Source organism: Heloderma suspectum, chromosome 6 (genome assembly GCF_057233095.1).
Source record: "Heloderma suspectum isolate Gila_16-S chromosome 6, 16-S_ref, whole genome shotgun sequence".
Classification (NCBI taxonomy): Eukaryota; Metazoa; Chordata; class Lepidosauria; order Squamata; family Helodermatidae; genus Heloderma; species Heloderma suspectum.
The window spans coordinates 39,675,863-39,702,806 of NC_139463.1; the positions used below are offsets into that span (position 1 = coordinate 39,675,863).

General features: G+C 44.7%; 1 protein-coding gene across 7 annotated transcripts in view; it reads left to right on the top strand.

The window, feature by feature from the left end:
• The window catches only part of BIN3 (bridging integrator 3), a 146,074-nt gene that overhangs the window by 33,235 nt on the left and 85,895 nt on the right, over positions 1–26,944 (top strand). For 6 of the 7 annotated variants that reach the window (XR_014783740.1, XR_014783739.1, XM_084804002.1 and 3 more), the window contains one exon: positions 25,406–25,446. The exons of the other annotated variant lie outside the window; for it this stretch is intronic. Coding sequence is in view for 2 of the 6 variants with exons in the window: in XM_084804002.1 (XP_084660128.1) it covers positions 25,406–25,446 (41 nt within the window). In the remaining 4 variants the exon portion in view is untranslated. The remainder of the gene's footprint in view (positions 1–25,405; positions 25,447–26,944) is intronic. 7 annotated transcript variants of the gene reach the window in all.

The window sequence follows — 26,944 nt, forward strand, 5'->3', positions numbered from 1 at the left end:
TGGGTTATAAATGTAATAAATAAATATACAAAATTGGCTCTTAACCTTGAAGGGGAGTAGATTTAACTTAAGGCACATAGAAAGCCACTTTATACCAGGTCAGGCTGTTCGTCCATCTCGCCCGGTATTGTGTGTCCTGCATGGTCTCAGGCAGAGAGACTTCTTATCATCTGCTATCTGATCCTTTTAACTGGAGATAACTAGTGATTGAACCTCTAACCCAAAAGAACCTAAGAAGAGCCCTGCTGGATCAGACCAAGGGTCCATCCAATCCAGGATTCCGTTCACACAGTGGCTAACCAGCTGCCCATGGGAAACCCACAAGTAGGACATGAATTCAACAGACCCTCTCACCCAAGTTCCCCAGCAACTGGTGTATGTACATGTACTGCTTCCGATACTGGAGGTAGAACATAGCCATCAGTACTAGTAGCCATTGATAGCCTCCTCCAGGCTTCCTCAATCTGATGCCCTCCAGCCTTCCTCAACTTGATGCCTTCCATATGTTTTGGACTACAATGCCCAGGATTCCTGACCATGGGCTATGCTGGCTGGGGCTGATGGGTGTTGAAGTCCAAAACATTTGGAGGGCACCAGGTTAGAGAAACCTGCTCTAACTTCCTGCACGCAAAGTATGTGCTCTTATCACTGAGCTATAGTCTTATCCTCTTGAGGTCTAACTTATTGATATATAAAACATACCACCAGTTTGCTAGCATCAGACTTCAAGCATTGCAGATCTAGCCACCGCTGCGTTGAACAAATTTCTCCCTGATTTAAGCTGATGGAACTGCTGTAATAATTCTGCCCAATAATTCTTCAAGGGTGCACTTCATTTTCTCTCTTGTTGGTGAAGAATCCCAATTTGCCCAATTTTTGGCAAAGTATCTCAGTACAGGATTCACAGACAGTATAATAACCAGATGGCTTGACCGCTGATGGAGACATTTCTGGAGGGGAGGAGCCATGTAGGAGCCAATCCCAGCCAGGCCAATGGAGTGGGCCTTGCTGTCTGTACACGATAGCTGAATGATGTTTAGCATGTGCTAGCTGAACATCCTTCTGTGCATGTGTGTGTACACTCAGTAAACAAATTTACTACATATTTCAGAATCTCACTTCTAACTGTCACATGGCTGATCTTAAATCTCTTCCTCGCATTTCTTCAATTACCTCAGTAACATTACAGATAGACACGTACTTGGGCTTCTAAAAAGCTTTTGAAAAAATCCGTTGCCTAATGCTGTCTTAGCAGTCACAGAATAAGAGGACCTCTTACGGCTTTGCAACGAATTAGAAAGCAGGAAGCAGAGGGTAGGAAAACCCATTTTCACAATGGAGGGAAGTAAGCTTTAGAGTCCCCCAAGGGTCTTGATGGCACCTGAGATTTTTAAGTTATCTATAAATGAACTGGAGTCAGGAATGAGCAGTGGGGAAGCAGAGTTTGCAGATAACACCAAATGGTTTGGAATAGTAAGTCCCAAGCAGACCGAAGAGCCAAAGGATCTCTCCAAACTGTGTGAATGAGCAAGAAAATGGCAAATTAGTTTCAGTGGGCTGATTTATATGGCTTAGGACCTGGCTATGACCTGTCTTGTTATGAATGTGCCCACGTATTAAGATCTGCAGGAGAGGCCCTTTTGAGGGCACCGTTGCCCACAGAGGCCCACTGGTCAGGCATGTGTGAAAGAGCTTTCTCTTGTGTTTTCCCCAAACTATGGAATGCACTCCCTCACAAACTGCAATTGGTGCCTGTTGCCTTTTCCTTTAGAAAGGTGTAAAGACTCATCTTTTCAATGTGGCCTTTCAGAATGTGTAGTTTTAATGTTTTAATATTTTAATTCTCTTGTCTTTCTTAAGGTTTTATTAACTTAAATGGTTGTATACTGCCGTGATGGCCTTTTTGGAGATAAGGCGGTATACAAATGTCAATAATAAACACATGAATGAATGAATGAATGAATGAATGAATGAATACATGGTTAAATTGCTTTTAAATTTGGTATTGTATACCACCTTGAAGGCCTAGTGGCTGAAACACAGCATAAAAATATTTTAATGATTTAATGAACTTACAGAACTTCCTCATACAACTTGCATTAATGACCACTTGTTTAGATGCTTTTTAAAAGGAGTTAAACAGTTTTATGGAAGCTAGGTCCATCTGTGGCTATGATAGCTAAATGGAATCTCCGTGTTTCAGGCCATCTGCCTTTGGGTATCAGATACTAAACTCCAAAACACAAAACTGCTCCTTTGAACCCAAATAAAGATAAGGGAGGTGTCATGCAGGCACATTGGTGGTCATGGGCATCATGTTGGATATCACAGAGCTAGTCACTCTTGGGAATGGAATACTGCAGTAGATGGACCTTTAGTGTAATCCAGGAAGGTAAATCTTACATTCTTGACTTGTCATCATCATAAAACCTCATCTCTTCAAAAGGGAACAAATGTCAGGAAACCATCCGATTTTCAGATGTAATTTTGTCCTTGGTTTTAGATTATAAATATATATCTGGCTGCTTTGTAGCTTTATTTCAGCTTAGATCTCCTGGTTTTCCTGCCCATTGTGGATTGAAGTATTCCATCTGTGCAGGCTTTCTGGGAACTGCAGGAATAGGAGGAGGATCAGTTTTACTGTGCTGTTCTGTTCCAGAAGTTGGTCTCTGGAGTCTCTTTCAGGAACTGGGAAGGTGAGGCTTCTCTAGGGCTGCATCCAGTGTTGATCAGAGGGGGAAGTGGTTTGTTGGAGAGGCTCTCCCACTCACAAGTCTAGATCACAAATATACAAACATTTAAGGGGAAAAGCTTAAGACTAGCTACTCGCTGTTTCCAGAGTGGTCTGACTTCTAGTGTGGGGAGAAGGAGAAATACACTGACAAGAGACTCTGTTCGCAAGGCTTTTTCAGGTGGTGGGGGGGGAAACCCTTGTAATACAAACATAATTTAATAGCTGCTGTTCTAGGAGATTATTGGATTCAGCTGGAGGATACATTAGTCATACTTCAATATGCCTACTTGCTGCCAATCCTCTGAGGAAGGGCAAAAGTGTCAGCTCTAGTTTAGTACTTCATGGTCAAAGGAAACCTATGCAAGATACTAGGCACTGAACTGAACTGACCTCTAGCCCTTTTGACCCGCCACAATGATGCTTTAACCTTAACCTGGCCAAATCCAATTCCAAACAGCATAATCTCTCCCGGTCTGAAAAGAGCAGCTGTCACTCAGCTGGTACGGAGGCAGAGTGGGAATCTGAAGGCCACTCCACTCCGCTGCCTTGTCATGCTTTGATCTTTGTTTGGAGTGAATTTGGTGTGCATCTTTACCTGAGATGTCTGACTGCAGAGCATCTGTGTATAGCTTCTAAGCAGTCATGATTTAAGCCCTCTTGGAACCTGTTTCCTCTGCAGTGGTTTTCCAAGGGTGTTCTGGGGAACCCTGGGGTTCCTTGGAAGCATCTTATAATGAAAATATTGGTCTGGAAGATAGCTTGCCAATTGCTACTGATCTTCTCTTGCAATACACAACTGCAGGAGAGTGTAGGCCATGTTCCAGGGCAGCCTTCCCCAACCTGGTGCCCTCCAGATGGGTTGGACTACAACTCTCATCTTCCTCAGCCAGCACAGCCAGTGGTGGCAATGAGGTTGGGGAAGGCTGTTTTAGGGTGCCTTATTACAGACCAATAAGGAGGCCCTATAGGCCTGCCCTGCCCTCCACACAAACTGGCTGTGCACCCTTGGGACTCGCCCCCACATCTTCTGCAGGTGTGTGTGTGTTCATCAGATGAGTCACCTTGGAAACAGTTCCCTAAGGACAGGAAGTTTGAAAACAACTGTTCTGGTATGTCATGTACAATGATGCGGGGTGGAAAGTTTTCCGCTGCTATACTTTTCTGTGGAAAGGTTTCCACTTTTCATTCATAAAATTAATACTAAGATAGTGAATTAATACAATGCAAGTCAAATTGGACAACTAGAATGGGTGCAGTAGCAGTCAAATCGAAATTCAAGGTAGTAATTGACTTTCTTCAGGAAACTTCAGAAATACACCTGTAAGGGATACATATGATATTTTATCATTTACAATGATAAATATGCAAATATTTATGTAAAATGTGCGAGTGTTCCAGTAAAAATGATTTCCAAGTAAAGCTTTGAATTTGTTTGAATATAACCTTTAAACCACACCACATGCATTAAAAAAAAATTATTTCCTAGTGAAGTATTTCAGTTCAGCTACTTTTGGCAACTGGAAAACACTTTCAGATATTTATACAAAATACAAAATTAACATGGTGTTCTATTTTAGTTTTGTTTACTAAATATAAGCCAAACATGCTAAAATCTCTCATTGATTTAGGGCAGCGGGAAATTTTCCATTTCAAAAATTTCCAGAAAACTCCTGCCACTGGAGTTTAACACAGCACATAGATAAACTATGGAATTTGCTACCACAGCATGTAGTGATGGCCACTAATTTGGATGGCTTTAAAAAGGGATTGGATAAATTCTTGGAGGAGAAGGCGATCAATGGCTACTAGTCCTTATGGTTATGTGCTACCTCCAGTATCAAAGGTGGTATGTGTATGTACACTAGTTGCTGAGGAACATGGGTGCTGTTGCACTCATGTCCTGCTTGTGGTTTCCTGGTCGAGAGCGTGGTGGCCACTGTGTGAAAAGAATGCTGGAGTACATGGGCCCTTAGTCTGATGCAGCATGGCTTTTCTTACATTCTTATGTTCACTGGTCCTGTACCACCAGAATTAGAGGTGGGATGGTGTCCCAGAAGCATTTTTGGTTGGGAAGTCTAAGAGATGCTGCAAGCATTATGAAATTAACAGGCATACCATGTGTATGTCTAGAATGTATAAATGGTGATAGAGAAGCACTTAAAAAAATCTTGTAAACAGAGCAGCAGTGTTCATGTGGGCAAAAAGAGGGTGAGTTTTTCTTGCATATGTTATGGGTGCGTTTTGGCTGTATGACGTTGTTGGGCACCTGCCATCACCCCCAGGGCCCCCCAGTTCTGCTGCCACTCCTGTTTGCTGCTGCTGCCACCTGCATGCCTGCCCCCTCTGAGCAAGGGGAGGAGGAACAAGAAGGAGCAGTAAGTTCTGCACACCTTGTCCTCTCCTGGGAGGTGGTGTGGATTGGCCCCAGAGGGAGAGGCAAGCAAATGGACAGAGAGGACATGGATGAGAAGGAGGTAGACAAACTGGGGGCGGGGGGCACAGAGCATGTTGCCTAAGGGTTCCCCAAAACCTGGAACTGGCACTGCCTAAGTTGATGATGATGATGGTGATGAGCAATATTTATATACCATTTCTCATTGAACAAATCTGGATAGATTTTGCTTTATGCTCAGGGTCTGAAAACAGATGACCATTTTTAGATGCTGTCATGTAAATTAAGTGAATGCAGTTTTAAAGCATTTCTTCCTGTGCAGGGAGTACTGTGTGGCTGCTTTACTATGCTGCCTCTCAACCCTATGCTCAAAATGTTTTCTAGTGATGCGATATTCCAGGATCTGCTTCGCCATGTGCCTAATCAATCACAGAAGCACTTCACTCAGCTAGGGGAAGAAGAACTCAGCCCAAATGGATTGCAACCTACTTCTCGTTCAGACTGATAGCTGTATTTAGAATTATAAGGAAATGATCCTGTAGATGGAATGGGTAGTAGTCTTCTGGTTTGCACCTCCTTTCTATATTGTATGGCTTGGCTCGCTTGTTTTGAGTAAACTGGAAATATCCAGAGGTGGCAGGTTTCTTTTGTCCTACACTCTTTATTTTTAGGTGTCTGTTTCCAAAAAGTCCAGTGGAAGAGACATAATGATATTAATATCTGTACCTGGATTTAACCAAGGTGCCGGTATAAAACAGAGAAGCTGCCATGTATTTGTTCTATAATTCCAAGGACTGTGAGATTATTAACTGGGTCTCCCCAGAATAAATATGTATTATGTAACTTCTGTTGCAGTTTTCTACCTGCTCAATTAAATCCTATGCCTGATGGAAATTAGGTTTAATAATCATGTAATGATCATGGGAGGCTGCAAGAAGTGCCGGAGAAGATAGGTCTTTTATGTCTCTCTTTTTCATCAAACCCAGGTGAGGCAGTGGCTGTTCTGAATCAGTGTCTGGGCCGGTAATAGACTGGAGAGGGCCAATAAACTGAAACTCAATCCAGACAAGACAGAGGTACTGTTAGTGGTGGTTCGTCTGCCCAGCTAGGTGACATTCAACCTGTGCTGGAGGGGGTTGCATTCCCCCTAAAAGATCAGGTTCGTAGTTTGTGGGTGCTGTTGGACCCAGAACTGTCACTTGAGGCACAGGTGAACTCAGTGGCACAGAGCACTTTCTATCAGCTTAGGCTGGTATACCAACTACGCCCTTATCTGGACAGAGATAGCCTAGCTACAGTTATCCATGCTCTGGTAACTTCTTGTCTGGATTACAGCAGTGCGTTATACGTGGGGCTGTCTTTGAAAATAGTCCAGAAACTTCACGTAGTCCAAAACAGAGCAGCAGGATTGTTAACAGGTACTGGCCAATGACCTCATATTACGCTAGTATTTTTCCAGCTGCACTGGCTGCCAGTCCACTTCCGGGCCCAATTCAAAGTGTTGGTATTAACATTCAAAGCCCTTAACGGCTTGGAGCCAGGTTATCTGAAGGATCGCCTCCTCCCATATTTGCCTGCCCAGACCTTAAGATCATCCTCAGTGGTCCTTCTTTGCGAGCCCCTGCCAAAGGAAGTGAGGCGGGTGGCTACTAGGAGGAGGGCTTTTTCTGCTGTGGCACTCCGGCTGTGGAATGAGCTCCCTAGTGAGGTTCTCCTGGCACCTACATTATATTCCTTCTGCCACCAGGTGATTTATTTTCCCAGGCATTTAGCTTTCTAGACTTTTAGCTCTGCTGTTTTAAATCTGTATTTTAAATCTCTGCATTGCTTCTAGGTTTTATTCTGGTTGTATTGTTATATTGTGGTTTTAATGATTTTGTATTGTTTTACTGTGTGCTTTAGGTTTTAATATTTTTGAACCGCCCAGAGAGCTTCACCTGTTGGGCAGTATAGAAATAAATAAATAAAATATAAATTATGTATCTTAGTCTCATATGCCTGTGTGTGTGTGTGCATGCACTTTAAAAACATGTGTTCAAAAAGTGGCTTTTGTTGATTGTTTGATTGTCAAATAGACCTTGAGTCTATGAAATTTCAAGCTGCCCTTGTAATATCAAGGGAGAGACCAAAAATGAATGTTATCCACATGGATCAGTAATTTCTAATGTGATTCTACCTAAGAATCCTGTACCTTTCTTTTAAAATTTTTGAACACCTTCATTCAAGAAATGTTTGGCTTGTTTGGGTGTGTGTGGTCTATTTTTTAAAAATTGCTTTTTATAAGTACTAATTTTGCCTGGGAATTCAAGGGTTCTCCCCACTTTGTCTTAAGCACTGCTTTACTGTGCTCTCTGATTCCTTTCTGATGTTCACCCTGTAATGGTCAGATCTGAGTCTGAGGTGGCAGAACTCTGCTTGGATCAGGTCACTGGACATGTAAATATTACTATCTAAATTATGTGGTCTAATTCAGGAAGATCCCTGCTTTATGTCAGGGGTTGAGGCATGATAACCTTTGATTCTATACGCAGAATGTTTTCTGTTCAGACCTGATAGTCGAAGCCTTTCACCAACTTGGGTGGGTGCTCCAGTTGTGCCCTTCCTGGATAAGGGTGATCTTTCCATGCTGTTGTAATGTCTTTGATTGCTGCAGTATGTGGAGCTGCTTTCTGAAAAGTGCTTGAAAACTCTAGCTGGCCCAGAATACGGTGACAAGGTTGTTACCAGGAACCCACCACAACTATTTTCCTGATAGATATATTTTTTTTTTAAAATCTGTTAGTTACCTCTCTTAGTCTTGGCACACTTCACAGTGCTGGTTTTAACCTTTTAAAGCTCTGAACAGTTTGGACTCAGGCTATGGGAAGGACTACTTTCACCTGTTTGATCCTGCCTGTCCACGAAGGTCAAAATCAGAGGCCCTGCTCTTGGTGTCTGCCTCCAGAAGTTAAGTGGGTGGCATCTGGAGATGAGACCTCCTCAGTGGTGGCACTTCATTGTTGGAATGCCTTTCCCAGAAACTTTAATTGGTGTCATCGCTTTTTTATTTTAGGCACCAGGTAAAAGCTGTTTTATTCTCCCATGTTTCTGTCCCTGCTCCCACCCCCCAGTCAACCTGCTGACTTTGTTCTTTTGTTCTTCCTGCGATAGATTTCTTTTATATTATTTGGACTGTGTTTTATTGGGTTTCAAAGGTCTTCTACTAAATTGTTCTGTTTTTTCTTATGTAAGCTGCCTTGAGCGTTTTTACAGAAAGGCAGGATTAAAATGTTTTAAATAAATGAAAGAAAATAATGAGAATATCCCCGTAGGCTCAGCAGACATCACTATAGCATTTTCCTGGTTTCAGGGATGCTTCTTCAATGTAGCTGTGGCCCAGAAACCAGATGGCACCATCTGCACGGCAGGTTCTGTGAATCCAGGGCCGTTCAAAGTTATTGCAGTCTGCAAGTGGAGAAGTGCAGTGTTGGTGCAAGAAATCCAGTGCCACCTGTTGCCTTCGTTTGCCTGGGGCTGCTTCCTGAATTTCTGATTGTGCATGGAAGCACAGAAGTGGGAGTGCAGGAACCTCCTGTGCGGACATGCCTAAGTAGCAGCTTGGGTGGGATCGTAACTCTATTTCAAACTGCATTGTAGGCCTAGCTGACTGAAAGGCATCCAATTCACCCTGGGGTGATGTCATGCTCTTCAGTGGGGACTGGGTTATCCGAGTTGGCAGATGCTTGGAAAGGAAGGAGCTATTTACTCCTCCACCCTGTGCTTCGGGATCTTCAAGCCTGGGGAAGAGCCTCCCACCTGATGCCAGGTGGGCAAGGCAAAACAGGCGCCCTTCTTCTGAAGCCTTGACAAGGAAGTCAGAGAGTCTTCTGTTCCCCCAGGATTGAAAAGCAACCTTCGGAAAGGCAGGGCAGTGTTTCTTTAGAGAGATGATGTACTCCATGCCAGAACAAATGCAGCAGCAGAGTCACAAATCCAGGGAGCAATGTAGGTCAGTGAACCCCCTTCTCAGACCCAGTCTTGAGGTGAGACCGAATGCACAAGAACGGGAGTAGGCTAACCACTTTTCACACTGGCACCTCACTCCAGTTTGGTGCCACCACGTATGTAGGTGGCGTTAGGTAATGAAGTACACCAGATATAAAATATGCACACACACTGTGAATTAAACTCGGTTAACCAGAGGCTTTCCAACTGCACTGTCCAGTCTACTATGGAATTATAGTAGACTAAGAGTCATATTGAGATGTACTGAATGCATGAAGAGCCAGTGTAGAAGAATGTTGGACTGGGACCCAACAGATCTAGGTTCTAGTCCCCATTCAGCCATGAAGCTCATTGCATGACTTTGGGCAAGTCACTGACTCTCAGCCTAACCTACCTCACAGAGTTGTTGTGAGGATAAAATGGAGAGGAGGAGGACCATGTATGCTGCCTTGGGTTCCTTGCAAGAGGAAAAAAGGCGGGATATACATGTGGTGATGACGATGATAATAATTAATAATATAAATAAAGTGATAGCAAGAATGAGTGGGCTAGGCTCACCCCTTGAAGGCCAGCATGCACGCTGGCCACACACCGCTACTACCACATGTTTGCCGTCAGTCTGGGGGGGGGGGGAGTGTGTGGCTGGCACACATGTCAGTGTCCACAGTTTGGGGATAGCCCACTTGCTGTCACTGCTCCTTCACACATTTGGTACCCAGGGCCACTGGATGCCTGGATAGGGCTTTGAACAAATAGGTTAGCTCTCTGTGTGTGTGGGGGGGTCCATTTTTATTTATGTATTATATTTATATACTGCATTTCTTCCATGATGGACCTCAAGGCAATGTACTCCAGGTTATTTAGAGTTCCTGTCCAAGCTCTAACCAGAACCTAGCCTGCTTCGCTTCAGTAAAGTTGATGTATCATGTGCCTTCAAGCTGTGCCCTGTGGCAAAATTCCAGACTGTTTTTTAAGCAAAGAAAATATTTATTCATGGAAAACAGAAGTGAACATAAGATCAGGTGTATAGGAAACGCATAAAATAGCATGCTCTCTCAAATATGGTCTCCGCTTAGTCATCCAAGGCAACAGAACAGGGCACAAAGGCCGAACCACACTCCCTTTATAAGAGAACTCTTAGTTCAGATGTAAAACTAGTGACCACAGTGGACAGCTGGTTACATTTCAAATTAGGCCAACAGCTAAGAGCTGAAATGTGGGGAAGGAAGAGGGCTGGTACCTAGTAGGAGTCAGTTTGTACTTGTTAAGATGAGTCTGCATGGAAATACTACTATGAGGCTATGCAGCTTCAGGCATTAAAAAAGTGGAAAGGACAGGATGCTAATATCCGGTATACATTTGAGCAATGGGACAGAACTTAGATACTGACCTTGGGCCAATGAAATGGATATAATATGGGGAAAAAGTGCGGTCTCTTGAGTGTTTGGAATCTTTCAAAGAAATAGTCCTGGGATACCACCACAGGAATCATTTTAGTGTGAGCCACTAGAACAGGGGTGGGCAACCTGTGGCCCTCGAGATGTTTTGGCCTATATTTCCCATCAGCCCTAGCCAGCATAGCCAATGATGAGGTATCATGGGAGTTGTAGGCCAAAATATCTGGAGGGCCCCAATTTGCCCATCCCTGCACTAGGATATACAATTGGGGTTGTTTGTTCTTATGAGAAGTTGTTTCCAGAGGTAGTCCAGTACCTTGTTTCCCCCAGCAACCAACCCTAAGAAGGCCACCAACAGGACATGAAGGCAATAGCCCTCATCCAGTGTTGCCCTTGGTAACTGGTATTTAGTGCCATAGTGCCCCTTTATTATTATTATTATTATTATTAAATTTATTAATCGCCCATCTGGCTGGTCACCCAGCCACTCTGGGCCATGTACAACATATAATAAAACAGTTTAAAACAATAAAATTCTACAGTAAAAACATTTTCTAAAATACCCGAACCCACCCCAAATGCTTGCCTGAACGACCACGTTTTTAATGCGTGACGGAAGCTCATTAAAGAGGGGGCATGGCAGAGTTCCCTAGGGAGGGAGTTCCACAGAGTGGGGGCCACCACAGAAAAGGCCCTCTCCCTCGTCCCCACCAGTCTAGCTGTCCTGGCTGATGGGACAGAGAGAAGGCCATCCGAGGCTGATCTTGTTAAGCCGCCTGTCTGGTGTTGCTGGAGGCGTTCCTTAAGATAGGCTGGGCCGGAACCATATAGGGTTTTAAAGGTCAAAACCAACACCTTGAATTTGGCCCGGAAAACAACTGGTAACCAGTGCAACTCCTTCAGCACTGGAGTGATGTGATCTTGCCAGCAGCTGCCTTTAATCAGGCGAGCCGCCGCGTTCTGTACCAGCTGCAGCTTCCGAACCATCTTCAAGGGTAACCCCACGTAGAGCGCATTACAGTAGTCTAAACGAGAGGAGACCAGGGCATGTACTACCGATGGGAGCAGATGGTTGGGAAGGAAGGGGCGCAGCTGCCGTATCAGATGGAGTTGATACAGCGCTGTCCAGGTCACAGCTGACACCTGAGCCTCCATGGACAGCTGGGAGTCCAAAATGACCCCCAGGCTGCCGACCTGGTGTTTCAAGGGTAGCCGTACCCCATTCAACACCAGGTCAACATCCCCCAGCCTCCTCTTGTCTCTCACCAAAAGCACCTCGGTCTTGTCAGGGTTCAGCTTCAGCTTATTCCTCCCCATCCAGCCACTCACCGTCTCCAGACATTTGGACAGGGATTCTACGGCCAACCTTGGTGAAGATTTGAATGAGAGGTAGAGCTGCGTGTCATCCTCATATTGATGACACCGCACCCCAAACCTCCTGATAATAGCCCCCAGCGGCTTCACATAGATATTAAATAGCATCGGGGAGAGGATGGAACCCTGTGGCACCCCACAAGTGAGTGGCCATGGGTCCAAAACCTCCTCTCCTAGTGCTACCCTCTGGTACCTGCCGGAGAGGAAGGACCGGAACCACCACAATACGGTGTCTCCAATGCCCAACCCCTCCAGGCGGTCCAGGAGGATACCGTGGTCAACAGTATCAAAAGCCGCTGAGAGGTCGAGGAGAACAAGGAAGGAGCATTCACCCCTATCCAGAGCCCTCCTCATATCATCTACCAGGGTGACCAAGGCCGTTTCTATCCCATGCCCAAGCCTGAAGCCCGACTGAAATGGGTCTAGATAATCAGTTTCTTCCAAATGTGCCTTCAACTGCATTGCCACTACCCGCTCAATCACCTTGCCCAAAAATGGCAGATTTGAGACTGGGCGAAAGTTGTTCAAAACTTGAGGATCCAAGGAGTGCTCCTTTAAGAGTGGTCTTATCACTGCCTCCTTGAGGGCTGATGGCATCACTCCCTCCTCAAGGGAGGTGTTCACCACCGCCCTGATCCCCTCACCCAGTCTCTCTCTGCAGGCCATAATGAGCCAAGATGGGCAAGGATCAAGTAAGCAGGTGGTCGGCCTTACAGATGAAAGCACCTTGTCCACTTCATCAGGAGGAAGAAGCTGGAACCGATCCCACAAAACCGGTTTGCCACAGGCTGCCTCTTGCTCACTAACTGTATCCACAGCACACGGAATAACACTCCTAATCTGATCAATTTTATCTGCAAAGTGCCTTGCCAAGGCCTCACAGGAGGCCTTAGAATGCTCCAGTGGTTCAGGAGCCACAGGACTGACCAGGCTCCGGACCACTTGGAACAGCCTCCTGGGACAGCACTCTGCTGACGCGATAGAGGCAGCATATTCCGTTTTTGCTGCCTTCACCGCCACGTGATAGGCTGAAGATACAGCTCTAGCCCGTGTCTGATTGTCTTTGGAGCGAGACCTCCGCCACCGGCACTCTAGCCGTCTCACCTCCTGTTTCAGAGCTCGTAACTGCGGATTGAACCATGGTGCAGTCCGAGCCCTGTTCAGGGGGAGAGGGCATTTCGGAGCCACCTGATCTAATGCCCCAGTGATTGCGGCATTCCAGCCACCCACCAGGGTCTCGACCGAGTGGCTGTTGGCGTGCCCCAGAGAATTCCCGAGCGCGTTCAGGAATCCATTTGGCTCCATAAGACGCCTGGGGCGGACCATTTTAATGGGTCCTCCCCCCCTGCGGAGGGGTTGTGGAACCGAGAAGTCCAACGTCACCAGGTAGTGATCTGACCATGACAAGGGGGTGGTGGATATACCCCCGACTTCCAGATCACTCCCCGCTTCTCCAGAAACAAACACAAGGTCTAGTGCATGACCGGCTACATGGGTGGGCCCAGTTAGAATATGGTGTAGCTCCCAGGAGGCCATGGTCTCCATGAAGTCCCGAGGTGCTCCTGTGAGGATGGCCTCCGAATGTACATTGAAGTCCCCCAACACCAATAAGTTAGGGGACTGTACTCGCACATCAGAGACCACGTCAAGCACCTCGGCCAGGGAGTCAGTCATGCAGCGGGGTGGACGGTACACGAGCAGAATCCCCAGACTGCCCTTCGGGCCCAACATCCAGTACATGCACTCAGCAACCTTGGTCTCCCAGAGCCTGGAGGTAGCATATGATCATAATTGATAGAAATGTCCTCTGTGTAATTGTCTAATCTGCTTTTTAAACCCACCGTCACATACTGTGGCAGGGAATTCCACAGTTTAACTATGTGTTGTGTGAAGAAATATTTTTTTTTTTCTGTCCTGAAGCTACTGTCAGTTTCACTGGACGATCCCAAGTTCTAGTATTATGAGAGAGGCAGGAAAAACATCCATGAATTTTTTCGGCTATGAATTCTTTTATCTACTATTGTTTCCCCCCCGCCCTGTTGCCTTTTTGTCTAAATGGAGAATCCTCGGTTCATTTATTTATTTGAGGCATTTTTACCCCACTCTTCAGCCAAAAAGGCTTCCAGAGCCCTCCAACTTGCAGTTGTAAAAGACACAAATGTCTCATAGGTTTTTGTTTTTTTTTTAATTAGGGTAACAAAACTATGAAACATAGAATATACTCCTGTTATGAACTAGTAAACAAAGTTACAAATAGATCCCCCATGTTCTGCTGCTTTCAGCTGAGCCATTGGGGATAAGAAAGGGTATGGAGTATAATAGCCCAAACAAAGGTATATAATCGAGTATCCAATAATAATAGACCTTTTACTGTTGAAAACAGAACTGTGATTTAAGTGGAAGTAGTAACTAATGACCTTTGAGCTTATCTTTGCTATTGCTGTCCAGCAATAATACTGAAAATTATTATAAAATAATGGTGCATTAGTGCTTAACACCAAGGATGGAGTTGATTTATTTTAATGCCGCTCTCTCTTGCTGGAAATAGAAATCTAATAAAACTGATTTAAGGCATGTTTGGTGGAAGTGCTCTAAAATACAGGAGCCTTTGACCCAAATCTTCAATAGGATTTTACAGAAGGTCGGTGTTAGGATTCTGTCTGGGTTCTCTTGGGGAGTTTGTTCCAGAACAAGAAATTGAGCTGACCTATATTTATTAGTGGATGCTAGGATTCTAATTTTTCAATATTGGAAGAAAGCAGAGGCACCATCCATAACATAATTGGAAGCGAAATGTTGATCCTTACTTAACTGTTTAAAGTGGGGCGGGGGGATGGGACTTGTGGCCCTCCAAATGATTTGGCATACCACCAGAGTTTTAGGCCAAAACATCTGCAGCGCCATAGGTTACCCACTCCTGGTTTAAAGTGTTCCTACTGTATGCACCTTAGAGAAGACTGAACAAACTATATAGAAAATATGAGACTGCTACATTGTTTTCAATACTAGAGTAGATGCAATTGGGTTGAAATGTTCACTAACTAAATGCATTGGAATACTGAAAGGTAGTAGATGACATCCTTAGTAACTGGAATTTTGTATGAAGTTTGAATTTTAATGGGAAAACATTCAATTCAATTATTTGAATATCTGTATTTCTGTAAGTTGATATGTTTTTATATACAAAATATGAACCTGTACAGAATGTCTGGTTTGCCAGCAGAGCACAGTGGACATGTAGTCATTGTGAAGATGGGTGAATAGCCCACTGTGGCATTTCACAACCTTTTGCCTAAAGGAATTGAGCAAGCAAAATGAAAACTTTACAGCCATACTGGAGACAGCCTGGCTAATTTCAAACAAACAAGTGGGACCTGCAACAAAATGATGTGCTATGGAAGGCTCCGGTTCAGAGTTCCAGCCAGCCATGTTGTCTATCAGGATTCTTTCCCTAAAGATATATATATCTTTTAGCCCCCGCACCCCCGGTAATTATGTTTGCACCTGCCTCTTGTGTTTGCATGTGGGGGGTGCCATTTTGGCTACATAAGGATCAGTGAGATTGCTGTTAGTATATAGGATGCACATAGTGGTCGAGTTTGTACAACACGACAACCCACCCTGCAAAATAAGCCATGCAGTGTGGGTTGTCGTTGGAACAACCCATTGTGAGCCCAACAGATGAATCTGTTTGAATCCACACTTGTCCAAGTCGGCAGCAGCTCTTTTAATTGAAAAGTGCACACACACACACTTTTTCGCTCTCAAATGCAGTTACCATGTTTAGTTTGACAGCTGTCAAGAGAACCCGTAGTTTGTTGTTGGACTGTGAACTGTGGGTTGTTCATGGTTAACAAACCATGGTTTGTCATTATGCAACTAGCCACATCCTCCATGGGAGACATTTTGTGGTGGTACCCACAGCAGTTTCCCATATGCCCAAAGGCGCCCACGGATCCAAAATGCACAATGACAGGGTTCATACAACACGATAAACCACACTCAAGGGTTGAGTGTGGGTTGTCGTTAAACCAATGGGTTGTTGCTGAAACATGGGTTATTGTGTTGTCTGCACCAGCCGCGATAACAAACCATGGTTTTTTATCGTGTTGTATGAACCCTGTCATTGTGCATTTTGGATCCGTGGGCACCTTTGGGCATTTGGGAAACTGCTGTGGGTACCACCACAAAATGTCTCCCATGGAGGATGTGGCTAGTTGCATAATGACTGCTGTGGAGGCTTGGCTAGTCTAGAGGTGGTGGTGGGAGAGAAAAATAGCGAAGTTAGAAACTAGGAAAGAAGGAGAAATGGAATGAACTGCTTCCTGGCCTGTCCAATCTTCTTCTGTCCTCACAGACCTTTCCTCTTTGTGCTTGCTCTTTTTCTCTCTGCTGTCAGCCTGTAGCCTTGCTATTTCTCTCCCTTCCCCATACCTAGCCTTCTTTCCCTTCCTAGCCCCTAGCCTTGCCCTTTCTCTCCCACATACCTCTTTATCTTGCTGTTTCTTTCCACTCCCAGCCTCTAGCCTCACGTTAGGGGGCCCCATAATACAGCATAGTATTAGAGCTAGTGTGGCATAGTGGCTAAGAGACAGAGCTGTAAGATGGAAAGTCCTGCTTCAAATCCAACCTCCGCCATGAATTCACTGCCTTAGGCATGCTACTCTCTCCCAAGTCTCTATGTGCACTATGGGGTGGTATAATGTTGACCTATAGAGATCACCATCAACCACCACCCTGAGTTTCTTGGAAGAAGGGTGGGTAAAAATGTAATTCATAAATTTTAAAAAGGGAGATGTCAGCATTACTGCGATAATATAAGTGACACACTTTTAGAGTGTTCAAAATGTTGAATAAATGACGATGATGATATATTTACATCATTTAAAATATTTAAAATGTTAGCTATTGAATTATATTTAAGGAACCCCAGTACTGCAGTCAGGATTAACTATGCTGATAAGTGATTCCTTATGCATGTAGTTTACATTTATGAGGTTGTTCCATGGTTTGGATTATTGTATGCAATTAGGTATATTAAAACAATGTATGGGAATTATTTACGGCTACTTGTGTTTTGTTTTCTAGCAACGGTTTCAGTATGTGTTAGGATTTGGGGTGTTCCTCCCGCACATTCGTTCACACAAATTCCATTGTTTGGCAATAATCTTTGAATTATGTTTGATGGCAAAATGTGCATCCTGCATGAATTAAGAGTATAAATGAACATATTCTGTTCAGTGTAAAGAGGCAGATACCAAGCCTCTGTCCTAATCTCAGAAATGGGGAGGCATCCCATCCCAGGCTAGGTCTGCTTTGCTTGTGACAGGGAACGGAATAGTGTCAAGTTGTACACTGTAGTTACACTGTTATGAATTTGCCCTGTGTTGATCTCTGTGATCAAGGGCCTTTGGCAAAAGTACTTGAATGTTTCCAGATGACTGGGGATGGTCACCTCAGTGGGGAATTCACATGCAAGGCTGGGGCTTGAGTGTTTGGCAGATTATGCACATGCGAGAGAAGGCAGTTCTGTAGCTCAAATGGGCAGAGCGAGCTGCAAGTTTCTAGCTGAAGTTAGCCGGAACCGGGGCAGTGATCTTATGGCAGCAGTTAGTAGTGGTGGCTGCATGAGTTGCTCTTTGGGAATCTATGGCAAAGCTGTGCTGTAGGACTGCATTTGGTTCCATTTATGGCTCTGCTTGTATGTTAGAAGATAAAGGAAATATTACAGAGTCTCTGGTGTTGCTCTCAGGCATATGAACCTGCCTCCAACTCTCAGATCCTGGGACTGTACTGTCTGTCCAAAATGCCAGCAAGCAGCTCTACAACAGGGGTGGGCAGAAGGTAGAACTACAGGTGTTTTGGACTTCAATTCCCAGAAGCCCCCGTCAGCATGGCCAGTAGTCAGGAATGCTGGGAGTTGAAGTCCAAAACATCTGGAGATCTATTTTCTACCCACCCCTGCTCTATAAGGTCCAGGCACAGGTCTTCCCCAGCCTTGCTACTGAAGATCTCTTTTTAACTGAAGATTCTGGGAATTGAAATTTGGACTTTCTGCCTGCAAAGCATGTGCTTTACCACTGAGCTATTTATTTATTTACTATATTTATATCTTGTGCCTTCAGCACTGCAGTGTTCCCTAGGCAGCTTACAATTAAAAGTATATAAAAAAAACACAGGATAAAACACACAGAGGACTAAAGCAGCAACAGAAACCCAGTAGATGAAATTCTGAGGGGCACAGCATGCAGTGAAAACACTACTTCCAACCTCTTAAAATAGAGCCTTCCAGATGTTTTGAACTACAACTTCCATCAGCCCTAGCCAGTATAGCCAATGGTCAGGGCGGATGGGAGTTGCAGTCCAAAGCATCTGGATGGCACCACATTGGGGAAAGCTGCCTTAAAACAGGTGGGGAACCTCAGGCTCAGGAGTCAAATCCGGCCCTCCTGGGGGCCCCATCTGATCCTCCAGGATTCCCCAGATGGCCACGCCCCCTTCCCCTGCTACCCCTTTCCCCTAACCTCCAGTTATTTGGTGGTTTCCCAGCTTTTGTGGAGTTTTCCCCCCATTCTAAAAAGCTGAAATGCCTCTCCGAAGGCTTAGTTACTGACAATGAGAACACTGAGTTACAGTATTCTAGTAGTTTTTGTATATTTGGCCTCATCACTTTTGCCTTCAGCCCCACCCACCACTGGAATGTGGCCCCCAAGTGTGCCTCTGAAATTTTGTCCTTGGCAATTAAGTGCAGTGGAAATTTTTCCAACACAGAAATTTTTCCAGTGCACTATTTTTCCATGGACATTTTTCCATTTCATATGTTCTTTAGTAAAAATGAATGTATGCCAATTGCAAATACAATATCAGGCAGGCTTGGCAGTTTCAAAGTTGTAATTAATGTTTTTTCAGGTGATTATCCCTAGCAAGTATGTGAGAGAAATACATATTTAATTGAAATACATATATGTCTCTGAATGAAATGGAACTAATAAGTAGTGACAGCAAAACTGAAGGTTCTCCAACAACCTAAGTGGAAGAGTGTTGAACTCTGTTGTGAAACAGATGAGTGGTTGTCAGCATATCATGCACAGTTCTCATCTTGCTACAATTAGTTAGTATGTCAACATTTTCCCTACCTTTTTTCCCCGTAAATTTAAACAATGTAAGGGACGTACATGCTATTCCAGTAAAAAATTACATGTAATATGGTATTTATTTATTTAAAATATTTCATGTTAAACCATATTAAGTATGATTTAATTTCTCCACCTCAAATATTTCAGGTCAAATACTTGTGGTATATTGGGATAAAAAATTAACATAGGGTACTTTTGAAAACTTTGTTGTTTATTAAATTCAAGTAAAATAAACATGCTAAGTTTCCTATGCAAATGACCCTATGCAAAGTAACCTAATTTGCATAGGAAGATTTTGTGATGCAAACTGAAATTTTTCTTATGTAAATAACCCCATGCAAATTAACATAATTTAATTAATTATTAACCCCGCCTGGAGGGGTTGGGCATTGGAGACACCGTATTGTGGTGGTTCCGGTCCTTCCTCTCCGGCAGGTACCAGAGGGTAGCACTGGGAGAGGAGGTTTTGGACCTGTGGCCACTCACTTGTGGGGTGCCACAGGGTTCCATCCTCTCCCTGATGCTATTTAACATCTATGTGAAGCCGCTGGGGGCTATCATCAGGAGGTTTGGGGTGCAGTGTCATCAGTATGCGGATGACATGCAGCTCTACCTCTCGTTCAAATCTTTACCAAGGTTGGCCATAGAATCCCTGTCCAAATGTCTGGAGACGATGAGTGGCTGGATAGGGAGGAATAAGCTGAAGCTGAACCCTGACAAGACCGAGGTGCTTTTGGTGAGAGACAAGAGGAGGCTGGGGGATGTTGACCTGGTGTTGAATGGGGTACGGCTACCCTTGAAAGACCAGGTCCGCAGCCTGGGGGTCATTTTGGACTCCCAGCTGTCCATGGAGGCTCAGGTGTCAGCTGTGAGCCAGACAGCACTGTATCAACTCCATCTGATATGGCAGCTGCGCCCCTTCCTTCCCAACCATCTGCTCCCATCGGTAGTACATGCCCTGGTCTCCTCTCATTTAGACTACCGTAATGTGCTCTATGTGGGGTTATCCTTGAAGACGGTTCGGAAGCTGCAGCTGGTACAGAATGCGGCTGCTCGCCTGATTAAAGGCAGCTGCTGGCAAGATCATATCACTCCAGTGCTGAAGGAGTTGCACTGGTTACCAGTTGTTTTCCGGGCCAAATTCAAGGTGTTGGTTTTGACCTTTAAAACCCTATATGGTTCCGGCCCAGCCTATCTTAAGGAACGCCTCCAGCAACACCAGACAGGCGGCTTAACAAGATCAGCCTCGGATGGCCTTCTCTCTGTCCCATCAGCCAGGACAGCTAGACTGGTGGGGACGAGGGAGAGGGCCTTTTCTGTGGTGGCCCCCACTCTGTGGAACTCCCTCTCTAGGGAACTCCGTCATGCCCCTTCTTTAATGAGCTTCCGCCGCACATTAAAACGTGGTTGTTCAGGCAGGCATTTGGGGTGGGTTCGGGTATTTTAGAAAATGTTTTTACTGTAGAATTTTATTGTTTTAAACTGTTTTATTATATGTTGTACATCACCCAGAGTGGCTGGGTGACCAGCCAGATGGGCGATTAATAAATTTAATAAATAAAATAAATAAATTGGGAGATTTTCCAGATTTTTCCCCAGATAATTCCAATTCAAAATTTTCCAGAAAACCCACATCACTGGCCCTCGGTCTGAAAGAGGCTCTCTACCTCTGGCTTAAAAGGTCAAAAGATTGAAAGGTCTGGGAAAATAAAAAGATTTTCTCCTGGCACTCAGATGATATGAACATAGGTGCCAGGCAAACCTTCCTTAGGAAACCATTCCAAAGGTGGTAGGGCCACCACCAAAGAGGCCCTCTCTCTTTGGTTGCCACCCACTTGACCTCAGGGCACCCAGAGAGGGACCTCAAATGGTAAACTCTGGAAACACGTGGGCTCATACAGGAGAAGATGATCCAACAGGTATCTGGGTCCAGTGTAATTTCCATCTTTCTGTCCATGTGCTGGCCTGCTGTTTAATGTCTTAGCTTTACCAGCAGAAAAACATCTTTCCCATTACCTGCTACCTGGGACCCTTTTAACTAAAGATACCAGTAACTGAGCCTGGGAAGTTCTGCTTGCAAAACATGTGCTTCATCCACTGAGTTATGGCCCCTCCTGCAGAACACTGCACTGCATAATAGTAGTTGTGTGTGTTTTGCTATGTCCAGGGGTTGATTGCCTCCTGCTTCAGAATCAGAGTAGAGTTAATGCTTTGTGCTCTGTGTGTGTGTGTGTGTGTGTGTGTGTGTGTGTGTGAGAGAGAGAGAGAGAGAGGAGACAAAAGCGAGTGAGCAGGTTGAAACGATGTTTGGAAAGCCACCTCTTTTAAAGTAGAAAAGATTGCATAGCCTTCATGTCTGTCCCAGGTATTCTTTGTTTGGGCTTGTTCAGGATCTTTAATATGCAATAAGAAATCGTGGCAGATACCCTGAGTTGGGTGCCAATGTGGCAGCCTGTGTCACCCTGCCTTCTAAGGCAACCGGGACAGTTCACACATGGACATATAAATAGATGTGACAATTCAGCAGCTATTTTTACCACCGGAACAGCCATAGAAACGTAGGGTGGCTTTACTTTTTGTGCTTGTTACCTGACCTGAAGGCATCAGCTGCTGTGGATTTTGGCAAGCCTGCAACACAGGCAGTGGTAGTGCAAACATCCTACACACTGATCCAGCCTTGTTCCTAGGAGGACCATTTTTGGCAGTGAGCAAACTTTAGTTGCTTGCTGTACGTAGACTCTCAACTTGGTTAGCAATGTCGGTAGTTTCTGTAACAGTGGACACAAAATAGGTACGTGGTATTGCAACTTGTATAGTAGCCTGCACAACCCAAATAGCCATCCAATCAGGATGCCTCTGGACAGATTCAAACTTTCAAGCAGAGATGATGATCAAGGAGATTGCCATAAAACCAAGAGACTGTTTACATCTGCAGGCCTTTGCTTTGAAACAGTGGTGGCCTTGTAGCAGTGTTAATTAAAAACCAAGTGGGGATTTTAATTTGAAATATTCCAGTTTCTTTAGGTATCTCTTTTTTGCCCCTGAGAATTTTGGGTCGTGAATGCCTAGAGCAGCATGTATGTGCTGGCATCCCCCATTCCCTTTAATATTTTGGTTGTGGGAGTGTGCAGCATTTTCCTGCTTTTTGTGTGGCATACTGCCTTATACTACTTTTGATCTTGTGATAATAAAGCCACCTATACTTTTCACTTTGGGTTGTGTAATTGCAATGTATGTTGCTTCTTTGAGCTTATTACCTCACACACACACACACACACACCCTGGCTGATGTCCTACTGTACTCCCTCAAAAGTATAGCATCTTCAGGGTCCTTATTTCAGGGATTAAATGTGTTTGTGTAGCTCATCTAATCCTTCTAGTTCCTTCTGTGTATTGTGCAACACAATGGCTGGGCTCACACAACATGACAACCCACACTCATGGTTGAGTATAGGTTGTCACTGAAACGTGGGTTGTTGTGTGAACCCAGCAGCACTAACAAACCATGATTTGTGAACAACAAATAACCCACAGTTCACAACTCAGTAACAAACCACAGGTTCTCTTCATGGGTTGTTTGTGGTTAACAAACCATGGTTTGTTAGCACGGCTGGGTTCATACCACACAACAACCCATGGTTCAACAATAATTCTCATTCTCTTCTTCTCTCTCTTTCTCATGTGCGTATGCACGCATACACACTTCAAACCCTGCCCAAGTAACACCCAAGAGGCCCATGCTGCTCTCAGCAGTGAGAAATCTGTGACTGGGAGGCCCATCCTGCCCTCAGGTCCCCAGAGTCCTCACCATGATTTTCAGTACATTTTGCTTAATTTTTGTTTTGATTTTTGTTTTCTTGACCTGTAAGTAAACCAACAAGGAGGTTTGGAATTGGGAGGAGGGCCAGAGCATTGGTAATGTCAGTGCTGAAAGTGCTCAGCGATCATTTCACAGGTGATTATCATCAAACACTTGGTTCCTGATGCCCTGGTGATCATCATCAAAGTTCCCAGTGATCACTGAGTGTTTCCTAGTGCTAACTGGGTGACATCGGTGCAAAGCATCAGGAGGAGGATAGTTTGCTGAGGTGTGTCTGTGTGTGTGAAGTGAGTGAGGCTTGAGCATAGAAGCTAGGAGGTCGGGCACAAAGGCTTCATGGGCTGCATCTGGCCTGTGCGCAGCTGGTTCCCCACACCTGGTACTGGCAATACTGAGCTAGATAGACCTGTGGTCTGAGTCAGTATAAAGGAGAATCTATGTTCCTAAGGTGATGTTATGCCCCCTCCCCTTCCATGGGACAGACAGCTACTGTAGTGCAGAGTGGTTTCCTCTCTGCCTTCTAGCCATAAGCCAGAAAGCTAACAAGGACAGGAAGGAGCCAGGACAGGAAGGAGCCATAACGCTATAATGTAAGGTCACTGTACAGGGCTAATAATATCGCTGCAGTTGTCCTTCTTCTTTGTCACAGAGGAGCTTTCTCCAACCAGGTGTAGTCCAGGTGTGTTGGACTACAATCCCTAACCAGCATACCATGCTGGCTGGGAATGATGGGAGTTGTTGTCCCATGCATCCGGCGGGCATCACGTTTGGGATGGCTGCCATAGAGCAGCATAAGATGGGTGGCTACTGCCAGTACTCCACTTAGACTTGGTGAGCTCCCAGTGCCAAAGGAAGTGATAACTCCTGTGCTGAAGGGGATCAAGTCTTAGGTTTGGATGTGGGAAACTAGGCTGAAATCCCTGTTCAGCTATGACATCCACTGGGATGAATTTGGACAAATCATTCTCTCTGCCTAACCTTACCTACAGGGTTGTTTGTTTGTTTGTTTGTTTTATTAAATTTATTAATCACCCATCTGGCTGGTCACCCAGCCACTCTGGGTGATGTACAACAACAAAACAGTTAAAACAATAGAATTCTACATTAAAAACATCATAAAAAATACCCTAACCCACCCCAAATGCCTGCCTGAACAACCACGTTTTTAATGCGCGGCGGAAGCTCATTAAAGAGAGGGCATGGCGGAGTTCCCTAGGGAGGGAGTTCCACAGAGTGGGGGCCACCACAGAAAAGGCCCTCTCCCTCGTCCTCACCAGCCTAGCTGTCCTGGCTGATGGGACAGAGAGAAGGCCATCCGAGGCTGATCTTGTTAAGCGGTTTTGAGGTTAAACTTATGCTCCAAGTTCTCTGGAAGACAGGCGGGATAAATGTGCTACATCGATATCTATCCATGGCAGTGGGGAATTGTCCCCTTGTGGTAGGAAGCCAAGCAACGCTACCTCCCTTATTCCAAAGGGAAGTGGGGGTGGCAACTGCTATGCTGCCAACGCCTGATGCTTTGTACACATCCTCCTGTCTTCATTCTGCCTTTAGATAGCCAATAGTCCCTAAGGCAGAAGAGAGACAGAGATGAGCGTGAAGCCCAACATGATCGTGGGCAGGATTGGGGGGCATGTGCTTTTGAGCTTTACATTAAATGGAGTTCAATGTTGAGCTGGCTTCCTGCCCAGTTCTGTCCCCCCCCCCCTTGCAGTGCTTTTAAGTCTACAAGGAGGGGAAAATGCCACACTGTGGTACTCAGGTGCCCCAGCTGAACTGCAGCTTACAAGGCTGCATCAGAAGACCCTCTTTGTTCACTCTTGATTCATAAGCCAGAAATGTACACGTGTATGTGTCTTTTTGTTTAAGAAGCAGCTTCCAAGCTAGGTGATGGATCAAAGATATGTTTCATGGGAGCCTCACAGATGAAATAAAGCAAGTGATTTCTTATTGGGGAGGAGTGTGAGTGCATGTGTAAAAAGTATGTGTCTATATATGTACATATGGCCAATTAAGCCAAAAGTGAACCACCACAGTTCTCCTTTCTCTGTCCTGCCAATATTAATATTCCAGTGCTGCTTTATAAGCATTTTGCTTGTATTTAAAAATAATGATAAATGTTATGCTTCAAATTGCTTTTATAATGCATCTTCTGTGAATGCAATCCCCCAAAGAGGAACTATTTATTGAATTGCTCCACACATCATTCAGTACTCCCATCATGCGATTGTTGTTGAGAATCTGAAAATAATTGAGATGTAGGAGGGAGAATCATTTAAATACTAGATTTTTGTTTTCAATTTCTAGCCTTGGTAATGGGGACACAGAGCCCTTTTCATGCCAGCTGTGGCTGATGTGTTTTCTAAAGATTACGGGGGGAATCCTTAACAAGTAAGATTCATGAGTGGAATTTGGTGTGTTTTATCTATTGCTATTTGTAGACTAGTCTATTCTTGGGCTTTGAACGTGGAAAGACGACTGCTGGCTGCATTGGGCGGGGTGTGTGTTTTGTTTTTTTAATTATACTCCAAGGTTTTTAGCTGATTTGGCTTCTCTTCCTTTTCACAGGTTGAGAGAGATTTTGAACGGGAGTATGGAAAGCTTCAGCAGTAAGTGTTGTTAACCAGCTTGTTGTGGTGGATATTCCTTCCTAGGCTCTGTTCTTCCTTACACTTGCCTGTGTGTGTCTCTCTGTTTATTCTTTTGCTTCCTGCTCTACCCTGGATTCCCTTTGGCTCCTTGACCCATGTTGGTCTTGTTCCTATTCTGCCATTTCCTTTTAGGATTAAGGGCCATTTCGCAAATTACAAAATGCCTACGCAGAAGGCATGTAAGAATGATTCCTGTATGGATTGTTGCATTTGAATTCTGCCTGTGCATTAAGCTATGCATGTTTCTCTGGAAAACCTACAAATGGGGCATGGATGTAGCTTTCACATCTGTGAAAATGGGCTACATCTTCCCGCCACCTCTGCTGTGCATGTGATTATGGCACTTTATCGTTAGTTGCACACGATCTATGCTCAGACATGTTAATGGCTACCCAAGGCAAGTGCCTTCTGTGTAGGAGTTTTGTAATGTGAAGCAGCTCAGACTGACTTGTAATTGAACCTCTGCCTAGCTTTTGGACTAGAAGTTGGCGTGTTCTTTTTGGTGAGTCACCTTAGCCTGGCTGGTCTTTCTGGAACTGTCTTGTTGTGGACCTAAATCTCAGCCCCTCCCCATAAGCTACTACTCCTGCAAAAATCCCACCCCCATCTCAGTCATGCAAGGAAACACTGTTCTCTCTTCTCCTCCTCCCCCATCCCACCGGTCTGGTGTGGACCATCCATTCATTTTGCAAGTAGTTGGCAGCTATTTTCCTCACTTTGTCTTGTTTTTGAGCATCAGGAAGGGGAAGTACCTGGCTGAGCAGGCAAGAATCAAATAGCAGCCAAAGCAGATGCCATTCCCACCTGGCCTTTCCAAATCCTGATATTTGTATGTGCTCATGTTGTCACTTTCTGGAAAAAGAGGACAGTTGTACCTGTGTGAGAGACACAGAGGACATGCATGTTTATTTAGCCCACTCTTGGGCCCGGGCATCTTTTGCACATTAAACAAAGCTGAAAACTAATTGTTATTGTTCTGATGGCCGCTGATGCACAAATGAGCTTCAGTGCCATTCCTGGTGTACAGAATTCTACCTTTCTACAGTCGCCACCAAAACTAGCCAATTTGCCTGCTGTCTCAGAAGGTAATGACCAAACTAAACTGGCCACAGGAAGCTCTTTTGCTTCTCCTACATTTTAGTTGGAGTTTTCTCCTGGCTTGGCAGGATTTCCATGTGGGTCTCTCTCCTGCGGGATTATGTTTCCCAACTTCGTTGTGACTCTTGCAAGTCTGTGACTCCAGATCACGAGGACACCTACTGTGTTTATAGTTCCAAGGAAGTAATAGGTGGCAAAGAAGCCTCCCTATTTAGATATACATCAGTGGGTGAAAAAGGAACAAGTTTTTTATGAAATGTATGGAGACATAGGCCTCAGTGTGAGATGGGTGCTATAGTTCTGCAGAAATCATTTTCTTAATTATAAACAAAGAAACCCTGATGGAAATATGGAGCTC